Source organism: Urtica dioica, chromosome 5 (genome assembly GCF_054948205.1).
Source record: "Urtica dioica subsp. dioica isolate 48M chromosome 5, U.dioica_male_clone48M_v1_H2, whole genome shotgun sequence".
Lineage (NCBI taxonomy): Eukaryota > Viridiplantae > Streptophyta > Magnoliopsida > Rosales > Urticaceae > Urtica > Urtica dioica.
Genome location: NC_142760.1, coordinates 26055229 through 26082464, shown reverse-complemented (window position 1 = coordinate 26082464; position 27236 = coordinate 26055229). Strand labels below are relative to the sequence as shown.

General features: G+C 43.2%; 1 protein-coding gene across 1 annotated transcript; it reads left to right on the top strand.

The window, feature by feature from the left end:
- Positions 1-21418: 21418 nt before the first annotated feature.
- LOC149397656 (alpha/beta-Hydrolases superfamily protein) lies at positions 21419-26270 on the top strand. The gene is made up of 6 exons (XM_089615176.1): positions 21419-21560; positions 21769-22093; positions 23905-23941; positions 24313-24549; positions 24655-24702; positions 25750-26270. The coding sequence occupies exons 2-6, from the start codon at positions 21798-21800 to the stop codon at positions 26008-26010; spliced, it is 879 nt and encodes a 292-aa protein (XP_089471302.1). The 5' UTR covers positions 21419-21560; positions 21769-21797; the 3' UTR covers positions 26011-26270.
- Positions 26271-27236: the final 966 nt, after the last annotated feature.

Below are 27236 nucleotides of genomic sequence, written 5' to 3'. Positions count from 1 at the left end.
TAGCATGTACTTCTCCTTGAGCCCTCTTTTTCTTACTGAGTGCCTCAGCGGTTTGAAGTTCCTTCATGAGCTCGGTAACAGTGTACTCCAGCTTGTTCATGGAATAATTCAACTTGAAGGTATCAAAGGTTTCGGGGAGAGTTTCCAAGATCATATCTATTTTAGTCTCCCCATCAATCTCGGGTCCAAGGATCTCCATTTCGTTTAGATAGCTAATGATCAGCATCATATGATCTCTAACGGGAGTTCCAGCCTTCATACGACAGTTCATGAATTGTCGGACCGCTTGTTGCCTAGCTTGACGTCCTTGCCCTCCAAACATCTCATGGAGATTGTAGAGCATATCGGTGGCAGTTTCGTAATCACGATAATGTTGTTGCAACACATTGTTCATCGATGCCAAAATATAGCATCTCGCAATCTCATCGGATCGAAGCCAGGCCGCCAGGGCGTCTTTCTCCTCTTGCGTCGAATCATCATTCGTTTGAGGACAGGGGGTGGTGAGAACCCATTTGTGCTTGTCGACAGTAAGGACTATGTCGAGGTTACGTTTCCAGTCGACGTAATTGTCGCCTTCGAGTTTATTCGAGGAAAGAATGGTTGAGAGAGGGTTGAGAGACATATTGCCTATAAAAGTTGAAACAAGTTTATGATTAGTCTTTGGTTTAGGATTTAAGTTTTATTAAGACTTTTATAAAATCCAAAGGTGTTATAAACCAAACGATAATTTACTCCATCAAGAGAAGGCCGCAAAAAATCTCCTTTTATAAGTAAATGACACATCATTAATGCTAAGCCAAGATGTCAATACATCTATTTTGACTAGCCACCTTTTAAATTGGTTTGATCACTCACATCCTTTCGCAGAGCCTCAAGGGAGGATTACTAGGGATTGAGCCTAAGTGTGCAACCAACCACTTAGTCCAAAAGGTCAACTTTGAAAAACAATCCCCCAAGGGGAGGCCTTGCCATCATCGTCTCACTCTCGGACATAGCTCATTGAGCAATGATCGAAGCAATAACGCCTTGGAGTACTCCCATTTAAGTGAGGGTCGCAAGAGCGGCTCTTAGTCCCACCTTAATTGCTTCTTTCATTAGTGTTGGGGATCGTGGGTTACAAACAACAAGTATAACCCTCCCACTTAGTTTTTGGAGTTGGTTCATCGACTCTTATAAGTTCGGAAACGGATTTCCTAGTTAGAGAGCGACAGAGCGGACAACTAGAAGAGAATCCTAGATCGACATGTTCAGAGTAGTATTAGTGCATAAAGGCACAAGGTACATACTCGATCTTTTCCTATTTTCTATTTCGGGAAAGTGCATGAGGGAAGTGTGAACTTCAACTCACTCGAACACTTGAAAGTTTGAGATTACACATCTTTTTATTTTTCGGCTTGTCTACAATGAGCCAATTTCCTCTTTTTCCCTTTGAGACACTCGGCCAACACAAGGCTTCTAGAAGCCTTGATTTGTTTCCTATTTTGTTCAAGGCTTGCCTTTTCTCTCAACATGGCCGATTCCCCTATGCATGCATATGCAAATTTGTTTCCTCTTTTTCTTTTAGCAAGTATCTAAATACATTTATGCACAAAATAAACTCTCTTTCCTTAGGTATGTTGGGTGCCCAACATGTGTCTAGAAGGAGCTTCTAGAAGCTTCTTCATTTATTCATGAGAACATGAAAAAGGCCCATTAAGAATTTTCAATAAAATTCTTATGAAATGAAATTAATTCACAAGGCCCAATGATCAAGTCATGGCCGAGTGACATTAAGTCATCAAATGAACTTGTCAAAAAATTTATTGACATTCATTTCATCCTTTGTCTCAAAATACAAAAATACCTTTTTAACTATTTTCGTTCTTGTTTTGACTTAGCCTCCAGTTTAACTATTCCTATCGATGTGATTCGTGACAGTGACCTCATGGACCCAAATGAACAAAGCTTGAGCTAAACACTTGGACTCAAAAGTTCACAAACCTTTTCCAAGTTTAGCTTAATGCCAACTGACTCCACTAAAGAGCTGACACTGAAAATCTCTCGGTTCAAATGAATTTGTTTTCTACTCAAGAATTCGACCTAATTATGATGAGCGGATCCACTGAATATTATCTGTGCTACCCTTCATGAATGTCATCAGCTAGTCGGGATTTACTAAATTACCATTTTACCCTTCTAGCTGTTATTTCCTCAACTCCTTTGTCGCTTGTGAATAAGTTAGAAACAATGTATTGACGAGGAGCTAACAAGTCACATTGTTTCATCCAAAAGAGTCAGGACTCAATTTGGACACTGGCCAGTTCATTTATTCACACTCCAAGGAACAAAGCATGAGGTGACATACATTGCGTTTCAGCAATCTTGTACATGAATTCCATATCTATGAGAACTTCACAAAGTTACTCATGACATACTCACAACTTAGTACTTCACCAATAGGCCCTGTTCGGAATCACATAGTGAGTCCGAACTCTGACTTTCTCAAATGAGAATACTAAGGTGTGAAATGGCATGTCTCATTTCAGGATTAAGGTAAGCATGATGCAATTCATACATAGTGACTTCGAGACATAAGAGGTTAAATTGTTTGTTCTTATCTTGTCTCTAGAAGTGCACTGGTCAATTCAGTACCTCCGGAAGATACCTAGAAGAACTATAGAGTCTCCAACTCTCAATGCCTCATAACCAGACATCATAGATTCTTCGAACAATTGTACTGAGGTCAATAGTCCTTTGCCCTAAGATTGCGAATATATCGTTTTAAGCAAACTACGAAGAGTTTGTTCATGCAAATCTACATTTGTCTCTTCGTTAGTTGTTTAGTTTGTTTATGGACTAAAAGACTAAGGTTTTATCATAAAGCTTCAAACAAAGAAAGAATGAATGAACGTTTCAACTTTATTAATGAATGAATAGGCAATTACAAGCAAGAGTCTTCATGAGACTTTATTACATCAAATGTACAAAATAAAGATTACAACTCTTCTTGTGGGCACCATTGACAACACGCGGCGCAGGATGCGCGACGCATGGAGCGTGCGGCGCGGGCGCGTCTTGGCGCGGCGCGCGCCTGCCTGGCGCGGCGCGCTGCCTTGATGGCGCGGCGCGCTGCTTGCTGCGCGGCTGGCCGGCGTAGCGTGCTGTGTGCGCGGCGAATGGCTCGTCTTGCCAGACTCTTGCGGGCCTTTAGGGGTCTTCGAATACCATTCTTCCCACGCGAAATATGAAGGTTTCCACTTGACGAGAGTGACTCGACTCGAGGAGCGAAGCTCGACTCGGGGAGACTGACTCAAGGCTCAACTCGAGGAGCAAAGCTCGACTCGAGGAGACTGTATGAAGTCTCAACTCGAGGAGCGAGGCTCAACTCGGGGAGCCGACTCAAGTCTCAACTCGAGGGGCTAGACTCGACTCAAGGAGTCAAGAGTTTGGGCGAGGGCTTGAAGACTTGCCGCTCTTCAGGACCTCCGGCCTGACCATCGGCCCTTTGAGCGACGTGCCTTCTTGGTGTCTCGGATTTTCCGAAAACGACCGACAACATTAGCCCCCCAAGTTCATTGCTCGGGAGGCCCCGGGCGGTGAACTTTTAGTTGTTTCCGCCGGGTGTTTGAGGAAAATAGACTTCCTAGAGCTTCACTGTCACGAAGCTTTTGTGGTTATGAAGGATATTCTCACAATTGATAGTGCTCTCTCTCGCTTTTCCGTCTCTCTCGACACGCATGTGTGATCGATACGTGTAGGAGGATCCAAGCAGATAGGAGACATAGCTTGACATGGGCGAGGCAGACGCGTTCGCGTCCGTCGCTCTAGCCCCGGAGCAAAGGGGATATGCACGCGTAAGTAGGGCGTGCATTTGTGCAGAGGCGTACCAGCGTGTCGCGGTATGTTGGTCTTTTGGTGAAGTCACGTTTTTTTTAAGGATATTTTCAAGCGGAGTCCGTGGGACTCGATTGTGAATAGCAGGGCGACGATCGTGTAATCGTGACTTGTTTAGGGGAAGATCATGGCGTCCATCTCGGCCAGCTTGGAAGGCGACTGCGCTTTTGCGTTTTGCAAAGGCGTGCTCATTCCGAGGTCTCGAAGACAGAGGTTGATGCTGCGGCCTGATGCTTCGAGAAGACGGAGTGGCACCTGGCGGAAGGCTCTGCCGCACCGGAGGGCTTCGATTGCTCGGGGATAAACGCGAAAAGTTTGACCACGCATCAAGCATAAGTCGGTCTCACGGGGCATCCGCCATTCCCGCCCTGGTGACGCTTCTTCGTCTGCGTTCGGAAGATCGTCCCTTATTCCCCAGACGTGAGCGCGGGTCTCTGCTTTGGCTGACCTGTTCTTCAGGCCGCTACAGGTGTTTGCTCGAGGAGCGGGATTCGACTCGAGGAGAATGGCTCGACTCGAGGAGCAAGGCTCGACTCGAGGAAAATGATTTGACTCGAGGAACGAAGCTCGACTTGAGGGGAATGACTCGACTCGAGGAACAAAGCTCGACTTGAGGAGAATGACTCGACTCGAGGAGCGAGGCTCGACTTCGAGGAGAATGACTCGACACAAGGAGCGAAGCTCGACTTCATGGAGAATGACTCGACTCAAGGAGCGAAGCTCGACTTCGAGGAGAAGGACTCGACTCAAGGAGCAAAGCTCGACTCGAGGAGAATGACTCGACTCGAGGAGCGGGGCTCGACTCGAGGAGAATGATTTGACTCGGGGAGCAAGGCTCAACTCGAGGACAGTGATTTGACTCGAGGGCGAAGCTCGACTTGAGGAGAATGACTCGACTCGAGGAGCAAAACTCGACTTGAGGAGAATGACTCGACTCGAGGAGCGAGGCTCGACTTCGAGGAGAATGACTCGAATCAAGGAGCGAAGCTCGACTTCAAGGAGAATGACTCGACTCAAGGAGCGAAACTCGACTTGAGGAGAATGACTCGACTCGAGGAGCAAAGCTCGACTTGAGGAGAATGACTCGACTCGAGGAGCGGGGCTCGACTCGAGGAGAATGATTCGACTCGAGGAGCAAAGCTCGACTTCAAGGAGAATGACTCGACTCAAGGAGCGAAACTCGACTTGAGGAGAATGACTCGACTCTAGGAGCAAAGCTCGACTTGAGGAGAATGACTCGACTCGAGGAGCGGGGCTCGACTCGAGGAGAATGATTCGACTTGAGGAGCAAAGCTCGACTTGAGGAGAATGATTCGACTCGAGGAGCGAAGCTCGACTTCAAGGAGAATGACTCGACTCAAGGAGCGAAACTCGACTTGAGGAGAATGACTCGACTCGAGGAGCAAAGCTCGACTTGAGGAGAATGACTGGACTCGAGGAGCGGGGCTCGACTCGAGGAGAATGATTCGACTCGAGGAGCAAAGCTCGACTTCAAGGAGAATGACTCGACTCAAGGAGCGAAACTCGACTTGAGGAGAATGACTCGACTCGAGGAGCAAAGCCCGACTTGAGGAGAATGACTCGACTCGAGGAGCGGGGCTCGACTCGAGGAGAATGATTCGACTCGAGGAGCAAAGCTCGACTTGAGGAGAAAGACTCGTCTCGAGGAGCGAAGCTCGACTCGAGGAGGATGACTCGACTCGAGGAGCGAAGTTCGACTCGAGGAGAGTGACTTGACTCGAGGAGCATGACTCGACTCGAGGAGCGAGGCTCGGTTCGAGGAGAATGATTCGACTCGAGGAACGAGGCTCGACTCGAGGAGAATGACTCGATTCAAGGAGCAAAGCTCGACTCGAGGAGAGTGACTCGAATTGAGGAGCAAGGCTCGACTCGAGGAGAATGACTCAACGCGAGGAGCGAGGCTCGACTCAAGGGGAATGACTTGACTCGAGGAGCGAAGCTCGACTCGAGGAGAGTGACTTGTCTCTAGGAGCGAAGCTCGACTCGAGGAGCGAAGTCTCAGCTAGTTCAGGCCGAGCGAGGTTCTTGCTCAGAGGCAGGGTTCGCGAGGCTTTGCGAGCAGCTTCAATTAGCTCGCACGGAATGGGGAGTCTCCTAAGGCGAGTGTGATTGCGCTCAGTAGGCGGTGGTGAAGATGGCACGACCTGCGCCTTGTATGGCAGTTCAGGTGCGTTGCGATTAGTCATCATACGCAGCGCCTTGCGGTGACTCAGAGCGCGTCGTTAGAGACGGCTCTGTACGTTGTTTTAGGCATCGTAGGCACGTCGTGAGGGATGGCCTAGATGCGGCATGTAGGTTACTTAGGTGCGTCACGAGGGACGACTTGGTTGCGCCATGTAGGCGTCTTAAGTGCACCATGTAGGTGCCTTAGGTGCGTCGCGAGTGACGACTTGGTTGCGCCATGTGGGCGTCTTAAGTCGCGCCAGGTAGGCGTTTTAAGCGCGCCATGTAGGCGTTTTGGGTTGCGCCATGTAGGCGTCTTACGTGCGCCATGTAGGCGTCTTAAGTGCGCCATGTAGGCGTCCTAGGTTGCGCCATGTAGGCGTCTTACGTGCGCCATGTAGGCGTCTTAAGTGCGCCATGTAGGCGTCTTAGGTTGCGCCATGTAGGCGTCTTACGGGTTGCGCCTTTACGCGTCTTGCGTGCGCCATGTAGGCGTCTTAAGTGCGCCATGTAGGCGTCTTAGGTTGCGCCATGTAGGCATCTTACGGGTTGCGCCTTTACGCGTCTTACGTGCGCCGTGTAGGCGTCTTAAGTGCGCCATGTAGGCGTCTTAGGTTGCGCCATGTAGGCGTCTTACGGGTTGCGCCTTTACGTGTCTTACGTGCGCCATGTAGGCGTCTTAAGTGCGCCATGTAGGCGTCTTAGGTTGCGCCATGTAGGCGTCTTACGGGTTGCGCCTTTACGCGTCTTACGTGCGCCATGTAGGCGTCTTAAGTGCGCCATGTAGGCGTCTTAGGTTGCGCCATGTAGGCATCTTAAGGGTTGCGCCTTTACGCGTCTTACGTGCGCCATGTAGGCGTCTTAAGTGCGCCATGTAGGCGTCTTAGGTTGCGCCATGTAGGCGTCTTACAGGTTGCGCCTTTACGCGTCTTACGTGCGCCATGTAGGCGTCTTAAGTGCGCCATGTAGGCGTCTTAGGTTGCGCCATGTAGGCGTCTTACGGGTTGCGCCTTTACGCGTCTTACGTGCGCCATGTAGGCGTCTTAAGTGCGCCGTGTAGGCGTCTTAGGTTGCGCCATGTAGGCGTCTTACGGGTTGCGCCTTTACGCGTCTTACGTGCGCCATGTAGGCGTCTTGAGTGCGCCATGTAGGCGTCTTAGCCTGCATCTCTGGGATAGCTTATGGCGCGCCGCGGAGGCGTCTTAGCCTGCATCTCTGGGATGGCTTATGGCGCGCCACGGAGGCGTCTTAGCCTGCATCTCTGGGATGGCTTGTGGCGCGCCGCGGAGGCGTCTTAGCCGGCATCTCTGGGATGGCTTATGGCGCGCCGCGGAGGCGTCTTAGCCTGCATCTCTGGGATGGCTTATGGCGCGCCGCGGAGGCGTCTTAGCCTGCATCTCGGGGATGGCTTACGGTGCGCTGCGGAGGCGTCTTTAGCCTGCATCTCGGGGATGGATTATGGCGCGCCGCAGAGGCGTCTTTGCCTGCATCTCGGGGATGTCTTACGGCGCGCCACTGAGGCGTCTTACGTGCACGCTTGTTCCCGTTTTATGTTCGGGTGTTTTGTTTTGACGGAGCGTGCTTTCTTTTTGTGGAGCGTACTTTCTTGAGGATTTTGAGCGTACTTACCATTGCCTATGTCACTAGCCCCCCGAGTTTTGGGTTTACAAGTGTAATCTTTGATGATTGAAAATCTTTGATAAAGTGGATTTTGAAAGAAAAACCTTGAACTTTATTAATATTGCAAAAATTTGAAATCCTAAAACATTGGCTCGTAGGCCTTATTGAATGTTGGAAAGCAAAGAAATAAAATGGGGGGAAGCTCTGGCTACTGGTAGTACTTTCTCAAGTGTTCCGCATTCCACAGGCGACGGATCGGTGTCCGTGTATTTGATGTAGTGTATCTCGTCATGTACGACTCGGCAGACTTTGTGGGGTCCCTCCTTGTTTGGGATGAAGACGTCGGCGCCTTGCACTTGAGTGTCATGCAGAGGTCTTCGTGGATTTCGCGGAGGACCTTGGTCGACTCGACGCTATCTCTGAATTGGGAGATTGTGTTAACCGTCTTTCTAGCAGTTTTTCCATCGATTCCCTGGATGTAGCATATTCTGGCTTGGGATTGATCTCCAGCCATGATGCCGATTCCATCCTTGGTAGGGAACTTCACCAGTAGGTGGTATGTTGAAGTGATTGCCCTTAGCCGGTTCAACGTGGGTCGCCCAACGATTACGTTGTAGGGGGACTCTTGGTCGACCACTAGGAATGGGACCATGTGAACGACTTCAATGCCTCCGGGAGTTTCAAAGGTGACCGGTAGATCGATGATGCCTTCGGTCATGACTCTCTCCCCAGTGAACCCGAATAAAGGTGTTTGGGTCGGAGTTGGGCGTAGCCCCCCGAGCTTCATGCGCTCTAAGGTGGACTTGAATATTATGTCGGCAGCACTGCCGTTGTCGATGAGAACCCTTTTCACCAAGTTATTAGCCACTTGGGCTTTGAATACAATCGCGTCATTGTGCGGATGCACAACTCGCTTGGCCTCTTCGTTGGTGAAGTACATCGTCTCGTTAGGCACGGACGGAGGCTCTTCGTGCGTAAAGTTTAAGCTCGACTCGAGGAGCGAAGCTCGATTCGAGGAGACTGACTCGTCTCGAGAAGCATGGCTCGACTTGAGGAGAACGACTCGACTCGAGGGGCGAGGCTCAACTCGAGGAGAATGACTCGACTCGAGGGGCGAAGCTCGACTTGAAGAGAATGAATCGTTTCGAGGAGCAAGGCTCGACTCGAGGAGAATGACTCGACTCGAGGAGCAAGGCTCGACTCGAGGAGAATGACTTGTCTCGAGGAGTGAGGCTCGACTCGAGGGAGTGACTCGACTCGAGGAGCGAGGCTCAACTCGAGGAGAATGACTCGACTCGAGGGGCGAAGCACGACTCGAAGAGTATGAATCGTCTCGAGGAGCAAGGCTCGACTCGAGGAGAATGGCTCGACTCGAGGAACAAGGCTCGACTCGAAGAGAATGACTCGACTCGAGGAGCGAGGCTCGACTCGAGGACAATGACTCGACTCAAGGAGCGAAGCTTGACTCGAGGAGAATGACTTGTCTCGAGGAGTGAGGCTCGACTCGAGGGAGTGACTCGACTCGAGGAGCGAGGCTCAACTCGAGGAGAATGACTCGACTCGAGGGGCGAAGCTCGACTCGAAGAGAATGAATCGTCTCGAGGAGCAAGGCTCGACTCGAGGAGAATGACTCGACTCGAGGAACAAGGCTCGACTCGAAGAGAATGACTCGACTCGAGGAGCGAGGCTCAACTCGAGGAGAATGACTCGACTCAAGGAGTGAAGCTCGACTCGAAGAGAATGACTCGTCTTGAGGAGCAAGGCTCGACTCGAGGAGAATGACTCGTCTCGAGGAGCGAGGCTCGACGCGAGGAGAATGACTCGACTCGAGGAGCAAGGCTCGACTCGAGGAGAATGACTTGTCTCGAGGAGTGAGGCTCGACTCGAGGGAGTGACTCGACTCGAGGAGCGAGGCTCGACACGAGGAGAATGACTCGACTCGAGGAGCAAGGCTTGACTCAAGGAGAATGACTTGTCTCGAGGAGCGAAGCTCGACTCGAGGAGAATGACTCGACTCGAGGAGCGAAGCTCGACTCGAAGAGAATGACTCTTCTCGAGGAACAAGGCTCGACTCGAGGAGAATGACTCGACTCGAGGAGCGAGGCTCGACTCGAGGAGAATGACTCGACTCAAGGAGTGAATCTCGACTCGAAGAGAATGACTCGTCTCGAGGAGCAAGGCTCGACTCGAGGAGAATGACCCGACTCAAGGAGCGAAGCTCGACTCGAAGAGAATGACTCGTCTCGAGGAGCAAGGCTCGACGCGAGGAGAATGACTCGACTCGAGGAGCAAGGCTCGACACGAGGAGAATGACTCGACTCGAGGAGCAAGGCTTGACTCAAGGAGAATGACTTGTCTCGAGGAGTGAGGCTCGACTCGAGGGAGTGACTCGACTCGAGGAGTGAGGCTCGACTCGAAGAGAATGACTCGTCTGGAGGAACAAGGCTCGACTCGAGGAGAATGACTCGACTCGATGAGCGAGGCTCGACTCGAGGAGAATGACTTGTCTCGAGGAGCGAAGCTCGACTCGAGGAGAGTAACTCATCTCGAGGAGCGAAGCTCGACTCGAGGAGAATGACTCGACTCGAGGAGCGAAGCTCGACTCGAGGAGAATGACTTGTCTCGAGGAGCGAAGCTCGACTTGAGGAGAATGACTCGTCTCGAGGAGCAAGGCTCGACTCGAGGAGTGTGACTCGTCTCGAAGAGCATTGCTCGGCTCGGGGAGTATGACTCGTCTCGAGGAGCAAGGCTCGACTAAAGGAGTGTGACTCGTCTTGAAGAGCAAGGCTCGACTCGAGGAGTGTGACTCGACTCAAGGAGCGAAGCTCGATTCGAGGAGAATGACTCGACTCGAGGAGTGATGCTCAACTCGACTTCGCAGCCAGTCGGTTGTGGTACCTCACGTTCTTCGCTTTTAGTTGGCGGATACTCTCCTCCAACTCCATGATGCGGTTGTCCCTGCTATGAGGAGATGGAGATGGTGAGCGGGTTGAGCTCTCTTCGTGGAGCGACTCTTCGTCACCATGCGCTCGGGAGCACAAGAAGTATTTCTTGGTCCCAGTGACGTTTTCGGGGTTGTTCACACCCTCAGAACGTACGGGTGGTTGAGTACTCATCTTTTCTCAAGTTCGAGAAAGTTGAGTTTGTAGAAGAAAAGAAGAAGATGAACAGAAGGGATTTCGGGCTGAGCAGGTCGGGAAGTCCCCTCCTTCTAGCGCCAAAATGTTGTCGCACGAAAATGAACAACTATTTAAAACCTCGGGCGGTTCGATCCAAGGCCGGACCAAGTGATCGCACCCGGGCCAAGAGTGTGAACTCGATAGTCTCGAGCTAGGGTTTTCTCCGATCAACCCGCCTCTTGGGAGAGGTAGGGGGTGAGGACGAGGAGTGACCGTGCCTTGGTTGTCGGCTGCCTACGTACCCGTGCGTGGGATCAGGTCAGAACGTAGTTCAAGCGTGTTGAACGCAGTATGAGGCGCGGAGCCTTGGTGGAGAGGCGTGCTCAACGAAGGAGACGAGGCGCGGAGGAGTCCTCGGCGACGTCTCAGAACTTCGGAGATCGCGTATGCGAGAGAGAATGTGTGTTTTCTCTCTTTTGGAGACGTGGAAGACTCTAAGTCAAGAGTTCCTTGTTGTGGCGGAGATTCCGGACGCGTAGGCGATTCCTAGTTGGAAATGCCGGACGCGTAGGCGATTTCTTGTTGGAAATGCCGGACGCGTAGGCGATTTCTTGTCAGAAATCTAGACGCGTAGACGATTTTCAGTCGAAAATCGTTAGAGCACTCGTGGGCTCAAGATTAATCGTTCGATCAAGAGAGGCGGCGCTCGGGAGTCCCCAGAAAGCGCTTCAGAATCTCTGAGAACGAGAAATCGAGGAGAATCTGCTTCAGGCCAAGGATGGCATCCAGAGAAGCAGAGAGAAGTCTCAAGTTCCTTGAGAAAGAATGGGATTGAATAGGATGGCTTTCCCCTCAATGGGAGGGGGTTTATATAGGTGTTTTGGGGCCTTAGAAGGCTTCTTTTTCGTCCATGTGGGACTAGGAACGCGCGCGGCATCAATTGGAGGCGCACGGAGCGCGCGGCGCACAAAGAGCGGCGCACAACGCGCGGCGCGCGGCGCAGGGGACGTGGCGCGCGGGTCACTGGACGCGGCGCAGGATGCGCGGCGCATGGAGCGTGCGGCGCGGGCGCGTCTTGGCGCGGCGCGCGCCTGCCTGGCGCGGCGCGCTGCCTTGATGGCGCGGCGCGCTTCTTGCTGCGCGGCTGGCCGGCGTAGCGTGCTGTGCGCGCGGCGAATGGCTCGTCTTGCCGGACTCTTGCGGGCCTTTAGGGGTCTTCGAATACCATTCTTCCCACGCGAAATATGAAGGTTTCCACTTGACGAGAGTGACTCGACTCGAGGAGCGAAGCTCGACTCGGGGAGACTGACTCAAGGCTCAACTCGAGGAGCAAAGCTCGACTCGAGGAGACTGTATGAAGTCTCAACTCGAGGTGCGAGGCTCAACTCGGGGAGCCGACTCAAGTCTCAACTCGAGGGGCTAGGCTCGACTCAAGGAGTCAAGAGTTTGAGCGAGGGCTTGAAGACTTGCCGCTCTTCAGGACCTCCGGCCTGACCATCGTCTCTTTGAGCGACGTGCCTTCTTGGTGTCTCGGATTTTCCGAAAACGACCGACAACAGTCTCACCTTCTATAAGGTAGTTTCCTCTTCTATAGAATATCACATATTCATGAGCCAATTACCTCTTTTCCCACTTGAGATGCTCGGCCAAGGATGCCTTCTAGAAGGCTTGGATTTGTTTCCATTTTTGTTCCTTGCCTTGCCTTGTCTCTCTCTTGGCCGATTACCCTAAAGCATCCTCATGCAAATTTGTTTCCTCTTTTTCTTTTGGCAAGTATCTTGATACATTTATGCTAAAAATATTCTCTCTATCTCTTGGGTAGTAGGCGCCCAACATGTCCTCTAGAAGGAGCTTCTAGAAGCTTCTTTATTTGTTCATGAGAACATGAAAAAGGCCCATTAAGAATTTTCAATAAAATTCTTATGAAATGAAATTAATCCACATGGCCCAATAAGACTAGTATTGGCCGAGTGATGCATGTCATCAAATGACCTTGTCAAAAAAATTTATTGACATTCATTTCATCATATGTCTCAAAAGACAAAAATACCCTTTTGACAATTTTCGTTCTTGTTTTGACTTAGCTTCCAGTTTAACTATTCCTACTCGATGTGATTCGTGACAGTGACCTCATGGACCCAAATGAACAAAGCTTGAGCTAAACACTTGGACTCAAAAGTTCACAAACCTTTTCCAAGTTTAGCTTAATGCCAACTGACTCCACTAAAGAGTTGACACTGAAAATCTCTCGGTTCAAATGAATTTATTTTCTACTCAAGAATTCAACCTAATTATGATGAGCGGATCCACTGAATATTATCTATGTTTACCCTTCATGAATGTCATCAGCTAGTCGGGATTTACTAAATTACCATTTTACCCTTCTAGCTGTTATTTCCTCAACTCCTTTGTCGCTTGTGAATAAGTTAGAAACAATGTATTGACGACGAGCTAACAAGTCACATTGTTTCATCCAAAAGAGTCAGGACTCAATTTGGACACTGGCCAGGTCATTTATTCACACTCCAAGGAACAAAGCATGAGGTGACATACATTGCATTTCAGCAATCTTGTACATGAATTCCATATCTATGAGAACTTCACAAAGTTACTCATGACATTCTCACAACTTAGTACTTCACCAATAGGCCCTGTTCGGAATCACATAGTGAGTCCGAACTCTGACTTTCTCAAATGAGAATACGTAAGCTGTGAAATGGCATGTCTCATTTCAGGATTAAGGTAAGCATGATGCAATTCATACATAGTGACTTCGAGACATAAGAGGTTAAATGGTTTGTTCTTATCTTGTCTCTAGAAGTGCACTGGTCAATTCAGTACCTTCGGAAGATACCTAGAAGAACTATAGAGTCTCCAACTCTCAATGCCCCATAACCAGACATCATAGATTCTCCTAACAATCATACTGAGGTCAATAGTCCTTTGACCCTTAGATTGCGATTATATCGTTTTAAGAAAACTACGAAGAGTTTGTTCATGCAAATCTACATTTGTCTCTTCGTAAGTTGTTTAGTTTGTTTATGGACTAAAGACTATAGTTTTATCATAAAGCTTCAGACAAGGAAGATTGAATGAACGTTTCAACTTTTTATTAATGAATAAGCAATTACAAGCAAGAGTCTTCATGAGACTTTATTACATCAAATGCATAATATAAAGATTACAACTCTTCTTGTGGGCACCATTGACAACAGTGAAGATGTCATGAGTAAGTTTGTGAAGATCTCATAGATATGGAATTCATGTACAAGATTACTGAAATGAAATGTATATCACCTCATGCTTTGTTCCTTGGAATGTGAAAAAATGAACTGGCCAGTGTCCGAATTGAGTCATGACTCTTTTGGATGAATGAATGTGACTTGTTAGCTCATCGTCAATACATTGTTTCTAACTTCTTCACAAGTGACAAAGGAGTTGAGGAAATTAATTTTGTAAATCTCATCTAGCTGATGATATTCGTGAAGGGTAAACATAGATAATATCCAGTGGATCCACTCATTATAATTAAGTTGAATTATTGAGTAGAAAATAAATTCATTTGAACCGAGAGATTCTCAGTTTCAACTCTTTAGTGGAGTCAGTTGACATTAAGCTAAACTTGGAAAAGGTTTGTGAACTTTTGAGTCCAAGTATGTTAGCTCAAGCTTTGTTCATTTGGATCCATGAGATCACTGTCACAAGTCATTTCGAGTAGGATTAGTTAAACTAGAAGCTAAGTCAAAACAAGAACTAGACAAGTTTTATGAAAATTGTCTAAAGGGTAATTTTGTCTTTTTGGACATGTGATGAAATGAATGTCAATAAATAAGTTTTTTTGACATTGTCATATGATGACAAATGAATCAAGTCACTCGGCCATGATGAGTTATTTGGGCCTTGATGATTAATTTCATTTCATGGAATTTTAATTGAAAATTCTTAATGGGCTTTTTTTATGTTGTCATGAGCAAATGAAGAAACATCTAGAAGCTCCTTCTAGAAGCCCTTACACGTCCAACTCAAGGAAAGAGAGAGTTTATTTTGTGCATTAATGTATGAAGATAATTGCTAAAAGAAAAAGAGGAAACAAATTTCCACAAGGAGGAAATAAGTCACACGACCAAGGCAAGAGAAGGCAATCAAAAGAGGAAACAATTTTGCTTCTAGAAGCATCACCTTGCACGTCCAAAGGGAGAGAAAGAAAGGCAATATTTGCTCATAAATGTGATATTCTATAGAGAACATGAAACTACCTTTTGAAGGTGATCCTTCTTCTATAAATAGAGCCCTCATTCTCATTGTTCATCATCCCATAATTTTAGAGATTGAGAGCTTCTCTCTCTAGACCTTGTGGCCGCCCCCCTCTCTATCTCTCTAGCTTGTTTCGTTTTTGTTTTGGCACTAGGTCCACATTTGACCTAGCGTTTTGTTTTATAAGCTCTTCGACTCTAAGGCTTGTTCTTGAGTCGTTGTGTTTAATAGTGCCCACACACTAATTCCTTCTTACCTCGAGTGATTTATGTGATAGAAACTTTCGTGGTTACTCGAATTCCCAAAGAATGAAGAAAGACGAGCTGCATGGGGAGACGCGTGATTCAACCTCCACAAGCTTCTCAACGATCAAGCTTCATAAAGGTTAGTAAACGTGTAATCGCTCTTAGATAGTTTTAATTTAAAAATAACATGTGCTTGCTCTTTGTCAAGGTTAGTAAAAATCGTTTTACTTTTTTAAAGAATTTTTTTTTATTTTCCACCGCTTGCTAGAAGCGTTAAATCTGTTCTTAATCTTAGATCTATTCCAACGCATGATACTAAGAGTTTTGTCATCAATACTTATAGCAGTGAGTGACATGCTTTTACAATACTCCTTCAGAAAGCATCCATCAAAGCCAAGCACATGCATGCACCCTTATTGAATCCCTCTTTACATGATTTCAATCATATGTACTCTCTCAAAGACTTATTTACCATTAATAAGAGAAGTCTTTAGTAGAGCTGTGGTACATGTAGACTGAAGTCAACATGTTATAAACCTACTAAACACACCTGTAAGTAATCAGACCTGTAAGTAATCAGACCTATAATTAATCAACATGTTATAAACCATACCTGGGTTATTAGTTGTCAACTACCTACAATAATCCTCGAGCACATCAAATTGGTCTTTCAGAGATACCTCAAGCATGTCTCTAGCCATATTCCTAGCCTTGTAGAACGCACTTCGAGAAACGTTGCTAAACTTAGATGAAGGAACCATCTCCTTATTAGCAACTATAATCCATGCTTGGATTCAGCCTAAATTGCTCTACAAAATGCTTTGATAGCCATCGAATTGTGACATGTTTGTTGTCAAAAAAACTATGCCACGGTCATGCGTATCTAACAAGGTGTTCACTTTCACTGTCTTCTGGTCCGAACCCTTAACCTTTGCATATAAGACCTAGTTGCAACCAAGGCCCTTGCATTTTGCTCTTAGCCTAGTCTTGTCATTAAACACATAATGAAATTCTCGATCACCCTTGATAATTTTTAAAGGTGCTGAATAATTTTGAAAAAATGATAGAGAAAAATGAGAGACTTGTTCGAACTATGAAAGATACTAATTCTGATAGAATTGAAGTTCATAGACAAAAAAAAAAAAAAAAAACTTCGAAAGCAAAAGATTGAAATAGATCAAATGAAATAATAAAATACAATTTTATTCATGACTTTGAATACTATATCATGATCCAAATATGCGTGCATTTTCATTACTACAAAATAGGCATCAGGTGCGACTTTCGATGCCCAAAATGTTGCACCTGAAAGTTCTCCGGGTGCCACTTTAGGTGCGACATTGTCGCACCCAAAAGTCCGTCACTAAATGCTTCGGGTGCGACATGTCACACCTAAAAGTGTCACATATTATGTGCAACACTTTTCGGTGCGACATGTTACACCTAAAGTCGCACCTATTTGGCTTCAGAAAATCTAAAAACACGAGTATTAGGTGCGACATGTCGCACCTAATATGTTATCTTAATTAAAATAAATAAATTTTACAAATTTATAGATTAGAAACGGCCATCGAGGGCGAGGCAAGCGAGGGAGGAGGGGCGGCGAGGGCTGAGGCCTCGCGAGGGATGACGCGTTGTGATGGGGCAGACACGGTGCTCGCGGTCTTGGACGACGGAGGTGCTCGGTGGCCAGGGTTGAGGTCGTCGGCCGACTGATCGGAGAAAGAGAGTGAGTTAGCTAGAGAGAAAGAGAGTGAGATAGCTTACTTAGGCTCGACGGCGAGGAGGAGAGGCGGCAGCGAGGAGGATGGGCGGTGGCGAGGAGGATGAGAGCGCAGAGTCAAGGAGGAGGGGATCCGGCGCAGAGGAGGGGCGGCAAGCTGAGGGATGAGTGAGAGAGAGAGAGAGAGAGAGAGAGAGAGAGAGAGAGAGAGAGAGAGAGAGAGAGAGAGAGAGAATGAGAGAGGCGTGAAGAAGAAGAAGAAGAAGAAGGAGCGATATTTTATAATTTTAACCTAATACTTTCAGGTGCGACATGTCGCACCTGTTGCTCATATTGGGTGCGACATGTCGCACCGGATACTAAAAAAAAAATTTCAGTTCAGTATAGTAAAAATAAGATGAGGGATTTTAAGCCCGCCTAAAATTTTTAAAACTTTAGGTGTGACATGTCGCACCCGATACCACTTAAAATGAGCGAAATTTTTTGTTTTCTGGAAACATATCCGGTGCGACAGTCGCACCCAATGCCCATTTAGGTGCGACATGTTGCACCAGATACCCTTTCGCACCAGAAACTGAAATTTATAGTAGTGATCTAGAAAAAAGAAAAGGAATAAATTATGCAAAAAAGAGTACATACAAACCAATATGAAGAACAAAGAGAAAGTTTCCAATATCATGGATCTCGATATAGAGCATCTAAATATTAACGAGATCAAGCTCAAAGAGATCGAGATCAAGATTTTACTTTGAATTATAATTATCTTGGCGGAATTGGAAATGATTTTCACGATTATTACATTATGTTTTAAGTTTTTACTATGTCTTTCAAAGTTATGTTATTGTTTTTAATTTTTATGTTTATTTTGTGTGTTTAATTTTAACTTAGTAATCTATGTCTGGTTTTTTTTTTTTTTTTTTAATTTATGTTTAATGTGTTTTGGTAATCAATTTATTAGTTTTGGTGTTTTATACATAGTTACAAGGTTATGTGTGTGTGTGTGTGTGTAGTTACAGGGTTGTGTGTGTGTGTGTGTGTGTTTTAAAGTGTTAATAAAAAAATTTGAAAACAAAAAAATAAAATACCATGCGTGATAGAGTGTCACGAAAAATATAGTTGACACTGTATGACACGCTAAATATTGCGTATTAGAATAAAACGTCATATATAGTGATTTATCGTTCGGTTAGACTTGACCTAAATGTATATTCATTTTTGCTTTCTCACCCCAAAATAATTTAATCAAGAGATTTATTAATATCTAGCCTCTATTAAGAGATGAATTTAAAATAATAGCCAAACTATCAATTTATTTTAAAAGATAGCCAACCTTGATTAAAGTCTCAAAAATACCATTTCTCGCCATATCCACACCCAAACATCCAAACACCACACCCAAACCCAAACACCCAAACACCACACCTCACCACAATCTTCATCTGCGATCCACCGGATCTTCGTCGGAGACTCGCCGTCGTCGGCGCCGAAGGAGTTTCAGACTCAATCGCCACCGCCTCGTGTCCTTTCCGGAGAAGCTCGCACCGTTTCTTCTCACCGGTGGTTCCGAGGTTGATTCGACGTGGTTGTCGCTCGAGTCGCCGAATTTCGGGTTGAATCGCGTGTCGAACGTGAAGGCGGCGGAGGCGGGGCCGGCGTACGCGGCGGTGGAGGTGCGATTTCAGATTTTAGGGTTTTTCGTTCGACTATTAATCGAATTAACTGTCACATTGATCCCGATTAACTATCAGTGTTAATCTGATTAACTGTGACTGACCTCTTCCGAAAACGATTTCGAAAGTCGGAGAGTCTCGCCGTTGCACCGATCCGGCCGTTCGAAAGTCACAAGTCCAGTTTTGCATATTAATTGTGATGGTTAATCGGATTAACTGTGAAGATTAATTCGATTAACCGTGATGATCCTCCTCCGGAAACGATCTCGAACATCAGCGAGTCCCGCGGCTGCACCGATCCGACCGTTTGAAGGTCGCAAGTCAAGTCTTGAAATCGCCGGAAGAAGCTAAAATTTGAGAGTTTCGTCGTTGAATGTCATAACCTCGTTTTCGAAGTAGACAAACGAGACTTCGTCGGAGAGTGAAGCAACATTGGAGATGATCCAGTTAATGGCGGCGTTCGGATATGAAAGTAGGGTTGAGATTTCGCCGTTTGAAACTTTGATGAAAATTCCGATTCCGACGCCGGAGATGACAGTTAATATTATTTACTCTGACAGTTAATAATAATAACTCTTAAGGGTATTATTGGAATATTGGAATGTTATTATAACAAGTTGATTATTTTTCTAAATATGTTAATAGTTAATCTGTAATTTTAAAATAGATGAGCTGTTTGGATTAGATACCTAACTCGTCTTTTAATCAAGTTTGGGTTAGAGATCTAACCGGCCCTTTAATCAAAGTACATATTATGAAAGAGTGTTATCCACATGGCAGTGATGATCAACGCTTCAGTCTTTCTCCATAATGCGTTAATATAAAGCAATAATAATAATAATAATGCGTTAATGTAAAGCAAGTCGAGACATAAATTTTGTTATTAAAAACATTCCTGGAAGTACAAGTGCTGGTATATTATTTCTTTTCCATTGATTAGAGTCATTAGACCATCTTCTGAGTAGTGTATGCTGATTTTTTTGTTTTATTTTGTTTTGTTTTTGTTTTTTTTTTTGTTTTTTTTATGACTCATTCTCTTCCTTTGAACTGATAAAGTTTCACAATAGAGAACATGGAAAATGACATAAAATTACTGAATTGCCCCCATGTGATAACCTTTTTTTTATTTTATTTTTTCATTTAGAAGTTACAACACTTTATTTAGGTGTACATTTTCTATTGTGATTCAAGTGCTTGGTTTGTTTCATTTAGTGGAATAATTTCATAAGACAACACTACCTAATCCTCAAATGCCCTTGTTTGTGCATTATATCCCTTATCTCCAATGGTCTAATGTTTATTTTATTTTATTTTTTATTATTGCTTACAAATCATCTAACACTAGAAGAAGAATAGTATCTTCTATTATTTTCTATTCTTGTTATTCATTTATTAGGTCCCCTATTAACTCCAGAGGTCCCCCAACTTTTTAAAGGTCAATTAACTTCTTCATGATTGACCTGAATTCAAGGAAAAAATAAACAAATAAATAATTTTGCTATCGCATATCCATCAAACTCTACACCCAATTGAAATGTTTCAATTATTAAAACGCCCATCAAAGCTATAGATGATTCTAGAGGTATATCAAACTGAGGTATTTAAAAAAAAATCATTTAATTAACTTGTCCAATTATGGTTTCCTTACACAGATGCACTAATACCCTAATAAAAACAATCATCATCATTAGCTCAGAGCAAAATCTATGCTGCAAGTCAAGATGACCTTTTTAGATGGTAAATTGGTAAATTTTTAACAGTTAGAATAACGGGATGGTCAAAGCAGTAAACTTAAATGCATTTTTTACTCCATCAAAAGAAGTGGGGGAAAAAAAAAAAACACCCAACTGACTTTTCATTGGTAAATTAAAAAGATTGGGTGTTTAAATAAAATAAAAGCAAAAATATGGAATGTCTGATTCTGACAAATTCTGATACCCCAATCTGCTACATTCTCTCTCTCCTAGACATCACATAAAGACCATAATTTGACCAAATCTCAACCCTCCATTTCCATCTTAGCTCATTAATTTATTGTTATTATTTGTTTATATGCTTATTGAGTCTCTCTCTCTCTCTCTCTCTCTCTCTCTCTCTCTCTCTCTCTCTCACCAACAACCTGTTTAATTGAGAGCACTAATCTTGAGGTGGTGGAAATAAGTACCCTTTGTTGAAGATTATGGGGACACCTAAGCACCCTATTTATGCTAATGCAAACAACCATACATGCTAATTATTGACCCTTTTTACTATATTTTATTCCCTAAAGATATAAAATAATTGTTCTTCAAAACAATAAGTCAACATACGTTATCTAAGTCTAATCTATCTAATACTAATTTTGAGCAAAAAAAAATCTAAATCATAATTTCTCTTTTCAACAAATGAATACACACAATTGTTCCACAAGATTAACACATACGACCATTTGAAGTAAATAAAAAAAAAGTCATGATCATAAAATGTAGGATATATTGGTTAGAAGAAGTGAACACTATATTTAAAATAAGGTTACGGTGTCAAAATTAAGTTACAAGTAAAACCAGGCAGCTCATAGCATATGTACACGTCGTTTTATTCTTTAATATTAAACGCACACGTCGCTTTTTTAGACTACGCAAAGATTCGTCAAAATTCTAATCCATATATAGATAAATAGATGGGAAAAGCACAAGATATGTGCTTATTATACTTTATTATACTATACCACTATATAAATATTTATTTAATATAATAAATATTCATCAGAGATTCTGTGGGCAACAACAACAACGTCCTTCTTCTCTCCTCTCTTTCTCTTTCTTTTTCTTTTTTAAATTAAAACAAAAAAGAAGAAGAAGAACAGTTGTCCTGAAATTTTCCAGCTCAGCCGGTGAGATCGGATCTCTGTTCTCAATCTTTCTTCCCTCAAAAACCTTATTTCAATTCCACTTCTTTAATTATTTCTCACGCCACCACATACATAATTTATTTGAAACAAAATTAGTTGATATATCTTCCAACCTCTCTCTCTCTCTCTCTCTCTCTCTACCTATCTATCTATCCTGTGGTTCATCTCTCTATGTTTGGGGTGGGGGCAGAATCGTAATAATAGAGGAAGAGGACGTGGATGGGGAACGTGACGGGGAGCGTGGCGGCGAAGTTCGCGTTCTTTCCGCCGGAGCCTGCGACGTACACGGTGGAGGAGGAGGAAGGGAGGGTGGTGGTGACGGGGCTCACGGCGGAGAAGAACGCTGAGGTCAGGCTGATTGAGACACGTGGAGGAAACACCGTCGTCGCTACCTTCTGGAAGCATCCGGCCGCCAGATTCACGCTCCTCTACTCCCATGGAAACGCCGCCGATCTCGGTCAGATGCATGATCTCTTCATCGAGCTCCGAGCTCATCTTCGACTCAACATCATGAGGTAATAGTAATACACATTCTCTCTCTCTCTCTCTCTCTCTCTCTCTCTCCATATATTACATATGTGCATGTGTTTCTGTATCGTCTCTGTTCACGAGTAATTTCTGTGAATTTCACTCTTAACTTCATTATGTGTTCCATTGTTTTGTATATATGTGTGTGTACACGCAATTTTTTTTTTTATTTTGCTCAAACGTCATGGAATGTGTTTTTTTTTTTTTTTTTTTTTTTTTTTTTTTTTTTCTTGTTCTTCTTCTTCTTTTGTGCGTTTGTAATTTGTGTGAATTTTGTTCCCTCTCAATTTTACGTTTGTGTGTGTACACAACGGAATTTGTGAATTTCGTTCAATCGTCACGGGATTGTGTGATTGTTTGTTTGTGTGTATGTAATACATCTGTGTGTATGTATTGCTCGACGTTTTTTCAAGCACAAAAAAAAATTAAATAAAAATATATATGTTGTATTGCTCAACGTTATATATCGACTTAGTGATTTTTGCGTGGTTTTTTTATGATGTTGATTTTTGCTTTGTCTCAAATTTTGTGGAATATTTTTTGTTGGCTGATCTGTCATCGTATTGGTGTTGGTAAGACTTTTTGTTTTTATGCTTTATTTACTCTTGAAGATTTTTGTATAAGTAGATGTCTGCACTTGTATGGTGTGTGTCGATGTGTTATGTTCAACTGTTGAAAGTGAAATTCAAGTTTTTTATTTTTATTTTTTATGTCGATTGGCACAAGTCGCAGCGAATTGAAGGATTTTCATCAATTCCTTTACCGGTCACATAAAACAGTGTTTTGTTCCCCTTTTCCGGGGTTTTGAATTTCTGCTTAGATTTATACGGCTATTTCAGCTCGTTCTTTTCGAGGCTTTAATTATCGTCTGTTTTTCGGATGTCTGGCGAGTGTGGTGTGTTTTGGTTTATCTGTTTGCATTGTTGGATGATTTCAAGTTGTTTCGTATTGAATTATTCAATCTGGAAATTTCTGTATCTCATTTGGTCACTCTCTTTGTTCATCTCAATGTCTGTATCTGATTTTCTTTTTCTCCGTAGATTGGTTTAATCTCTCATCATTAGTTGGTGTTCTTGTTGTTCATAGAAGACTTTCACCTCTTATATTCCTATCTCCTTTTGGTTTTACCCATCACTGACTCTTCTTAATGGACGGTTGTTTCTTTAGCCCAAAATAGGAAATTTCATTATTAGCCATTAAAACCTGGAATGTGATGTTACAACTTTTTAACTTCCCATATTTGGTCACTCTTTCAAGCGCTTTCCTTTCCTCTTGCCTCTCTCATTTAGTTAGAATGGTTTAAACTTTAAATGTGTCTGTTCTGTGTTTCAATCTTTGTTGTGTTAAGAAAACACGTTTATACAACAAAAGTCTTATTAATCCAAGGCAAAAAAAAAAAAAAAAAAAAAAGGGGTAATTTTAGGACGTGGATGATATCAACATGTGGACGCAGTATTAGCTGTTGTGACACGAACTAGTGGGGATGCACATTTATGACTATATGGCCTACTTTTTTTTTAATAAATCTTAATGCTCAAATTTTATAATTCATACCAAATTTGTAATTGAATTGGACAAATTGATTAAGTTTGATTAGATTCTTTAATGCACTTGATATTTCACTTCACCTTCTTTTATACTCATTTTGTAGTGGTGGCTTTGAAAGTGATTAATCAATAATCATACAATTACTAACATATTCCTGTTCTATTTGATAGTGAGTAATATGAAACATAGCTTTCCTTTTTTTTTTCCCCCTCTTTATGACTCACTTTTTTTTACCTCCATATTTTTGCAGCTATGATTACTCAGGATATGGAGCATCCACTGGAAAAGTAAGTAGTAGTCTATGAAAGTTGAAACTTCATTTTGAGGCTTTTCTCTGCTCTTGTGCTTTTTAGCATTTTGTATCATCATGTGTATAAGAGAAGATAAAGGAATATTTAATTAAAAGCCATGTGGTCCAAAAAAAAAAAAAGAGCCAGAAACAATAGTGAGAGATGCACATGGGTTCTTAAAGATAACCGGTTTAACCGTTAATATATATTTTTTATTTATTTATTTTTTTAACATATTGGTCAGTTGAAAAAAACTGGTTATCCTGGTGAAATTTAACCTCGATTAAAATGAAAGGAAAAGAAAACAACGGTCAAAAGTTCCCGCGTTTAAATTTTCTCACTCTTTGTTCTTCTCATTGAATTTGTAGCCATCGGAGTTCAACACGTACCACGACATAGAAGCGGTGTATAATTGCCTGAAAAGCGATTACGGAGTGAGACAAGAGGACCTTATTTTGTACGGGCAGTCCGTGGGAAGCGGGCCAACCCTCCACTTGGCTTCACGTCTTCCGAGGCTGAGAGGCGTCATTCTCCACAGCGCCATCCTCTCGGGGATCCGCGTCTTGTATCCCGTCAAGATGACCTTTTGGTTCGACATTTTCAAAGTAACTAACTAACTAACTCACTCCTCACACGCCTCTCTATCTATCGTTGCTTACTAGGTGCTGTGTTATCCTTCTTTTTACTGAATCCGCTTTCTTTCTCTCCAGAATATAGACAAGATACCCAAAGTTAGTTGTCCGGTTTTGGTCATACACGTAAGTCCCTTTGCTTCTTTGTTTCTATCTTTCTTCAATATCTGTCTACTTCTTTACTTCGTTGATTAGAGCGAGATATGGCCAAGGATCTGTTTGGCATCATAACTAAAGAAAAATAAAATTGCTCTTTACTTTGAAATCAGTTCTAAAAAAACGAAAAACATGATTTTGATAACAAAATCTTATAGATGATTTCACTAGTTCTCTAAAACCTAAATATATAAAGTTACAAAATGAACAACGAAAAGTAGAAATTTGTGGTAATATTTATTACATGAAATTTTTTGAGTAATTTTTATTTTAATATGGAAGACACTATTGAGGCATTTTGAAACACAAAAACTGTTTCAAGAAAACAATTGAGAAACACACGTTTTTAAAAGTATTGAAGTGAGATCACATTGGTTGCGTGTGTGAATGGATATGTGTTTATATATCAGTTGAGCCTCTCCACTCACTACCAATTGGTTTTAAGTTGAAATTTAACATGGTATCAGAGTCTTTTCCATTCACAAAAATTGAATTTGGCCCGGCCCATACGAAGCGTGAGATAGATTGTTACTCGGCTTGATCACGCTACGCGTGAGGGGGAGTATTGAAGATGGGATAGTCCCACATTGGTTGCGTGTTTGAATGAACATGTTATTATATATCAGTTGAACCTCTCCACTTATTACCAATTAGTTTTAAGATGAAATTTAACAAAAAACACTAATAATTAAGAACTTTGAATTTTTAAAAGAAAAAATAAAGACAGAAAACAATGCAAAACATGTCATTGGTTTCCCAGAAAATTTTCTATGATCTTTGTTTCATCTTCTGTTCTGAGAGAAAAGTTTTGCAACACTAAAACTGTTTTTTTTACCATTACCTGTATGCTTATAAAAAAAAAAACTGTTGATTTGTTTTCATTTTTAAAAACACTTGACCCTAAAAAACAGAAAATGTAGAAGATGCCATGAATATCCCGGAAACACTACAATTTTTATTCGTATTTTCACCATCTTCTGTTCTGTTATATATAACCTTATTTTTTTTTTTGTGCAGGGGACAGATGACGACATTGTGGACTGGTCCCATGGGAAGCGTTTGTGGGAACTTTCGAAGGAGAAATATGACCCTCTGTGGATAAAGGGCGGCGGTCACTGCAACCTCGAGTCGTATCCCGAGTTCATTAAACACCTCCGCAAGTTCATCAACGCGATGGAGAAGAACTCTATCACCAAACAGGCCAAGAAACAACTCGCTACTAACACAAGCATCACAGAAGCGAAACACAACAAGTGCTTGAGATTTTCCAAAAGATAGCTTTAGCTAGCTAGCTACCCCACCTCATTATTTTCATTTTTTTTTTACCTTCTCATATTTTTTAGAATTAGAGAAACCCCCTCAAAAAAGAAAAAAAGTACGGGCTCTTTGCCATAATATATTGCTTGTATCAAATGTATGTTGACTTGAGTGTTTGGCAAGCCAAGCTGTATGTGGCCTGGTATGTATGTTTCTTCCAAAGAGTCACAAACTGATAGTAAAAATATGAAGAAAAAAAAAAGCTTGTTTGTTTGTTCTGATGAGTGGTAGAAATTTGTTACGCATGAGAGAAGTTTAATATTAGGTGTTTTTGAGCTGGCTTTTGTAGTGTGTGTGATTACACGATACCCTAAATGACAAATGTGTAAAACTAACCGTTAGAATGCAACAAAAAATGTTGTTTAACAAAATAGTGAACCCTAGATGACGAATGTGTAAAACTATATGTTAGAATGTAACAAAAAAAAAAAGGTTGTCTAAGAAAGTAGTTATATGATAAATATTTGATTGGCAAACTAGTCAATATTTGATTTGGTTAATTTTGTAATTTAGTTATTAACAAAAATAAACAAGTCAATTAGGACCACAATTCCCTTATGATTTCAAAACAAACTAGTACATATTTTTTTAAAATAATTTAATAAACAACAAACGAATAAAAAAAACAACTAGCAGAATCAATCAATTAATCAGTAATGATAAATAAAGGCGATGCGGCTATTTAGCCATTTTTAAGCTTAGGATTGGCAAAATAGCCCAATTTTTCAAAGTTGAGACAAAGTAGCCCAAATTTAATAAAACTCCCAAAATATCTTTATACACCAAATAGTCAGTTTAACCCAAACAATCCAACTGATAAAAAACAAAACGCTAAAAATAACTCTCGATCGATATTGAAAGAATCGCCATCGATGTTCAATAGCTATCGTCGTTCGACCGTCGTTGTCATCTCTGTTGATCGTCATTGTCATCGCCTCAGAGGGACTTCCGCGGCGGCGTGGTCGGTCTAGGGATTGTTGAAGAGCTCTGTACTCGAGCTTCATGGTTTGGAAGGCGGACTCTTTGGCTAGAGCTGGGTTTTGGGCTATAGAGAGTGGCGGCGATGGAGATTTTGCGGTGAGGCAATTCTGACGACGGTTGTGTTTCTAAAGTTCATTCTTGCAGATGGATGATCGGAGTACGCTTCTCGGTCTCATCTAGGTCGAGTTTGATCCCGATCATTTCTT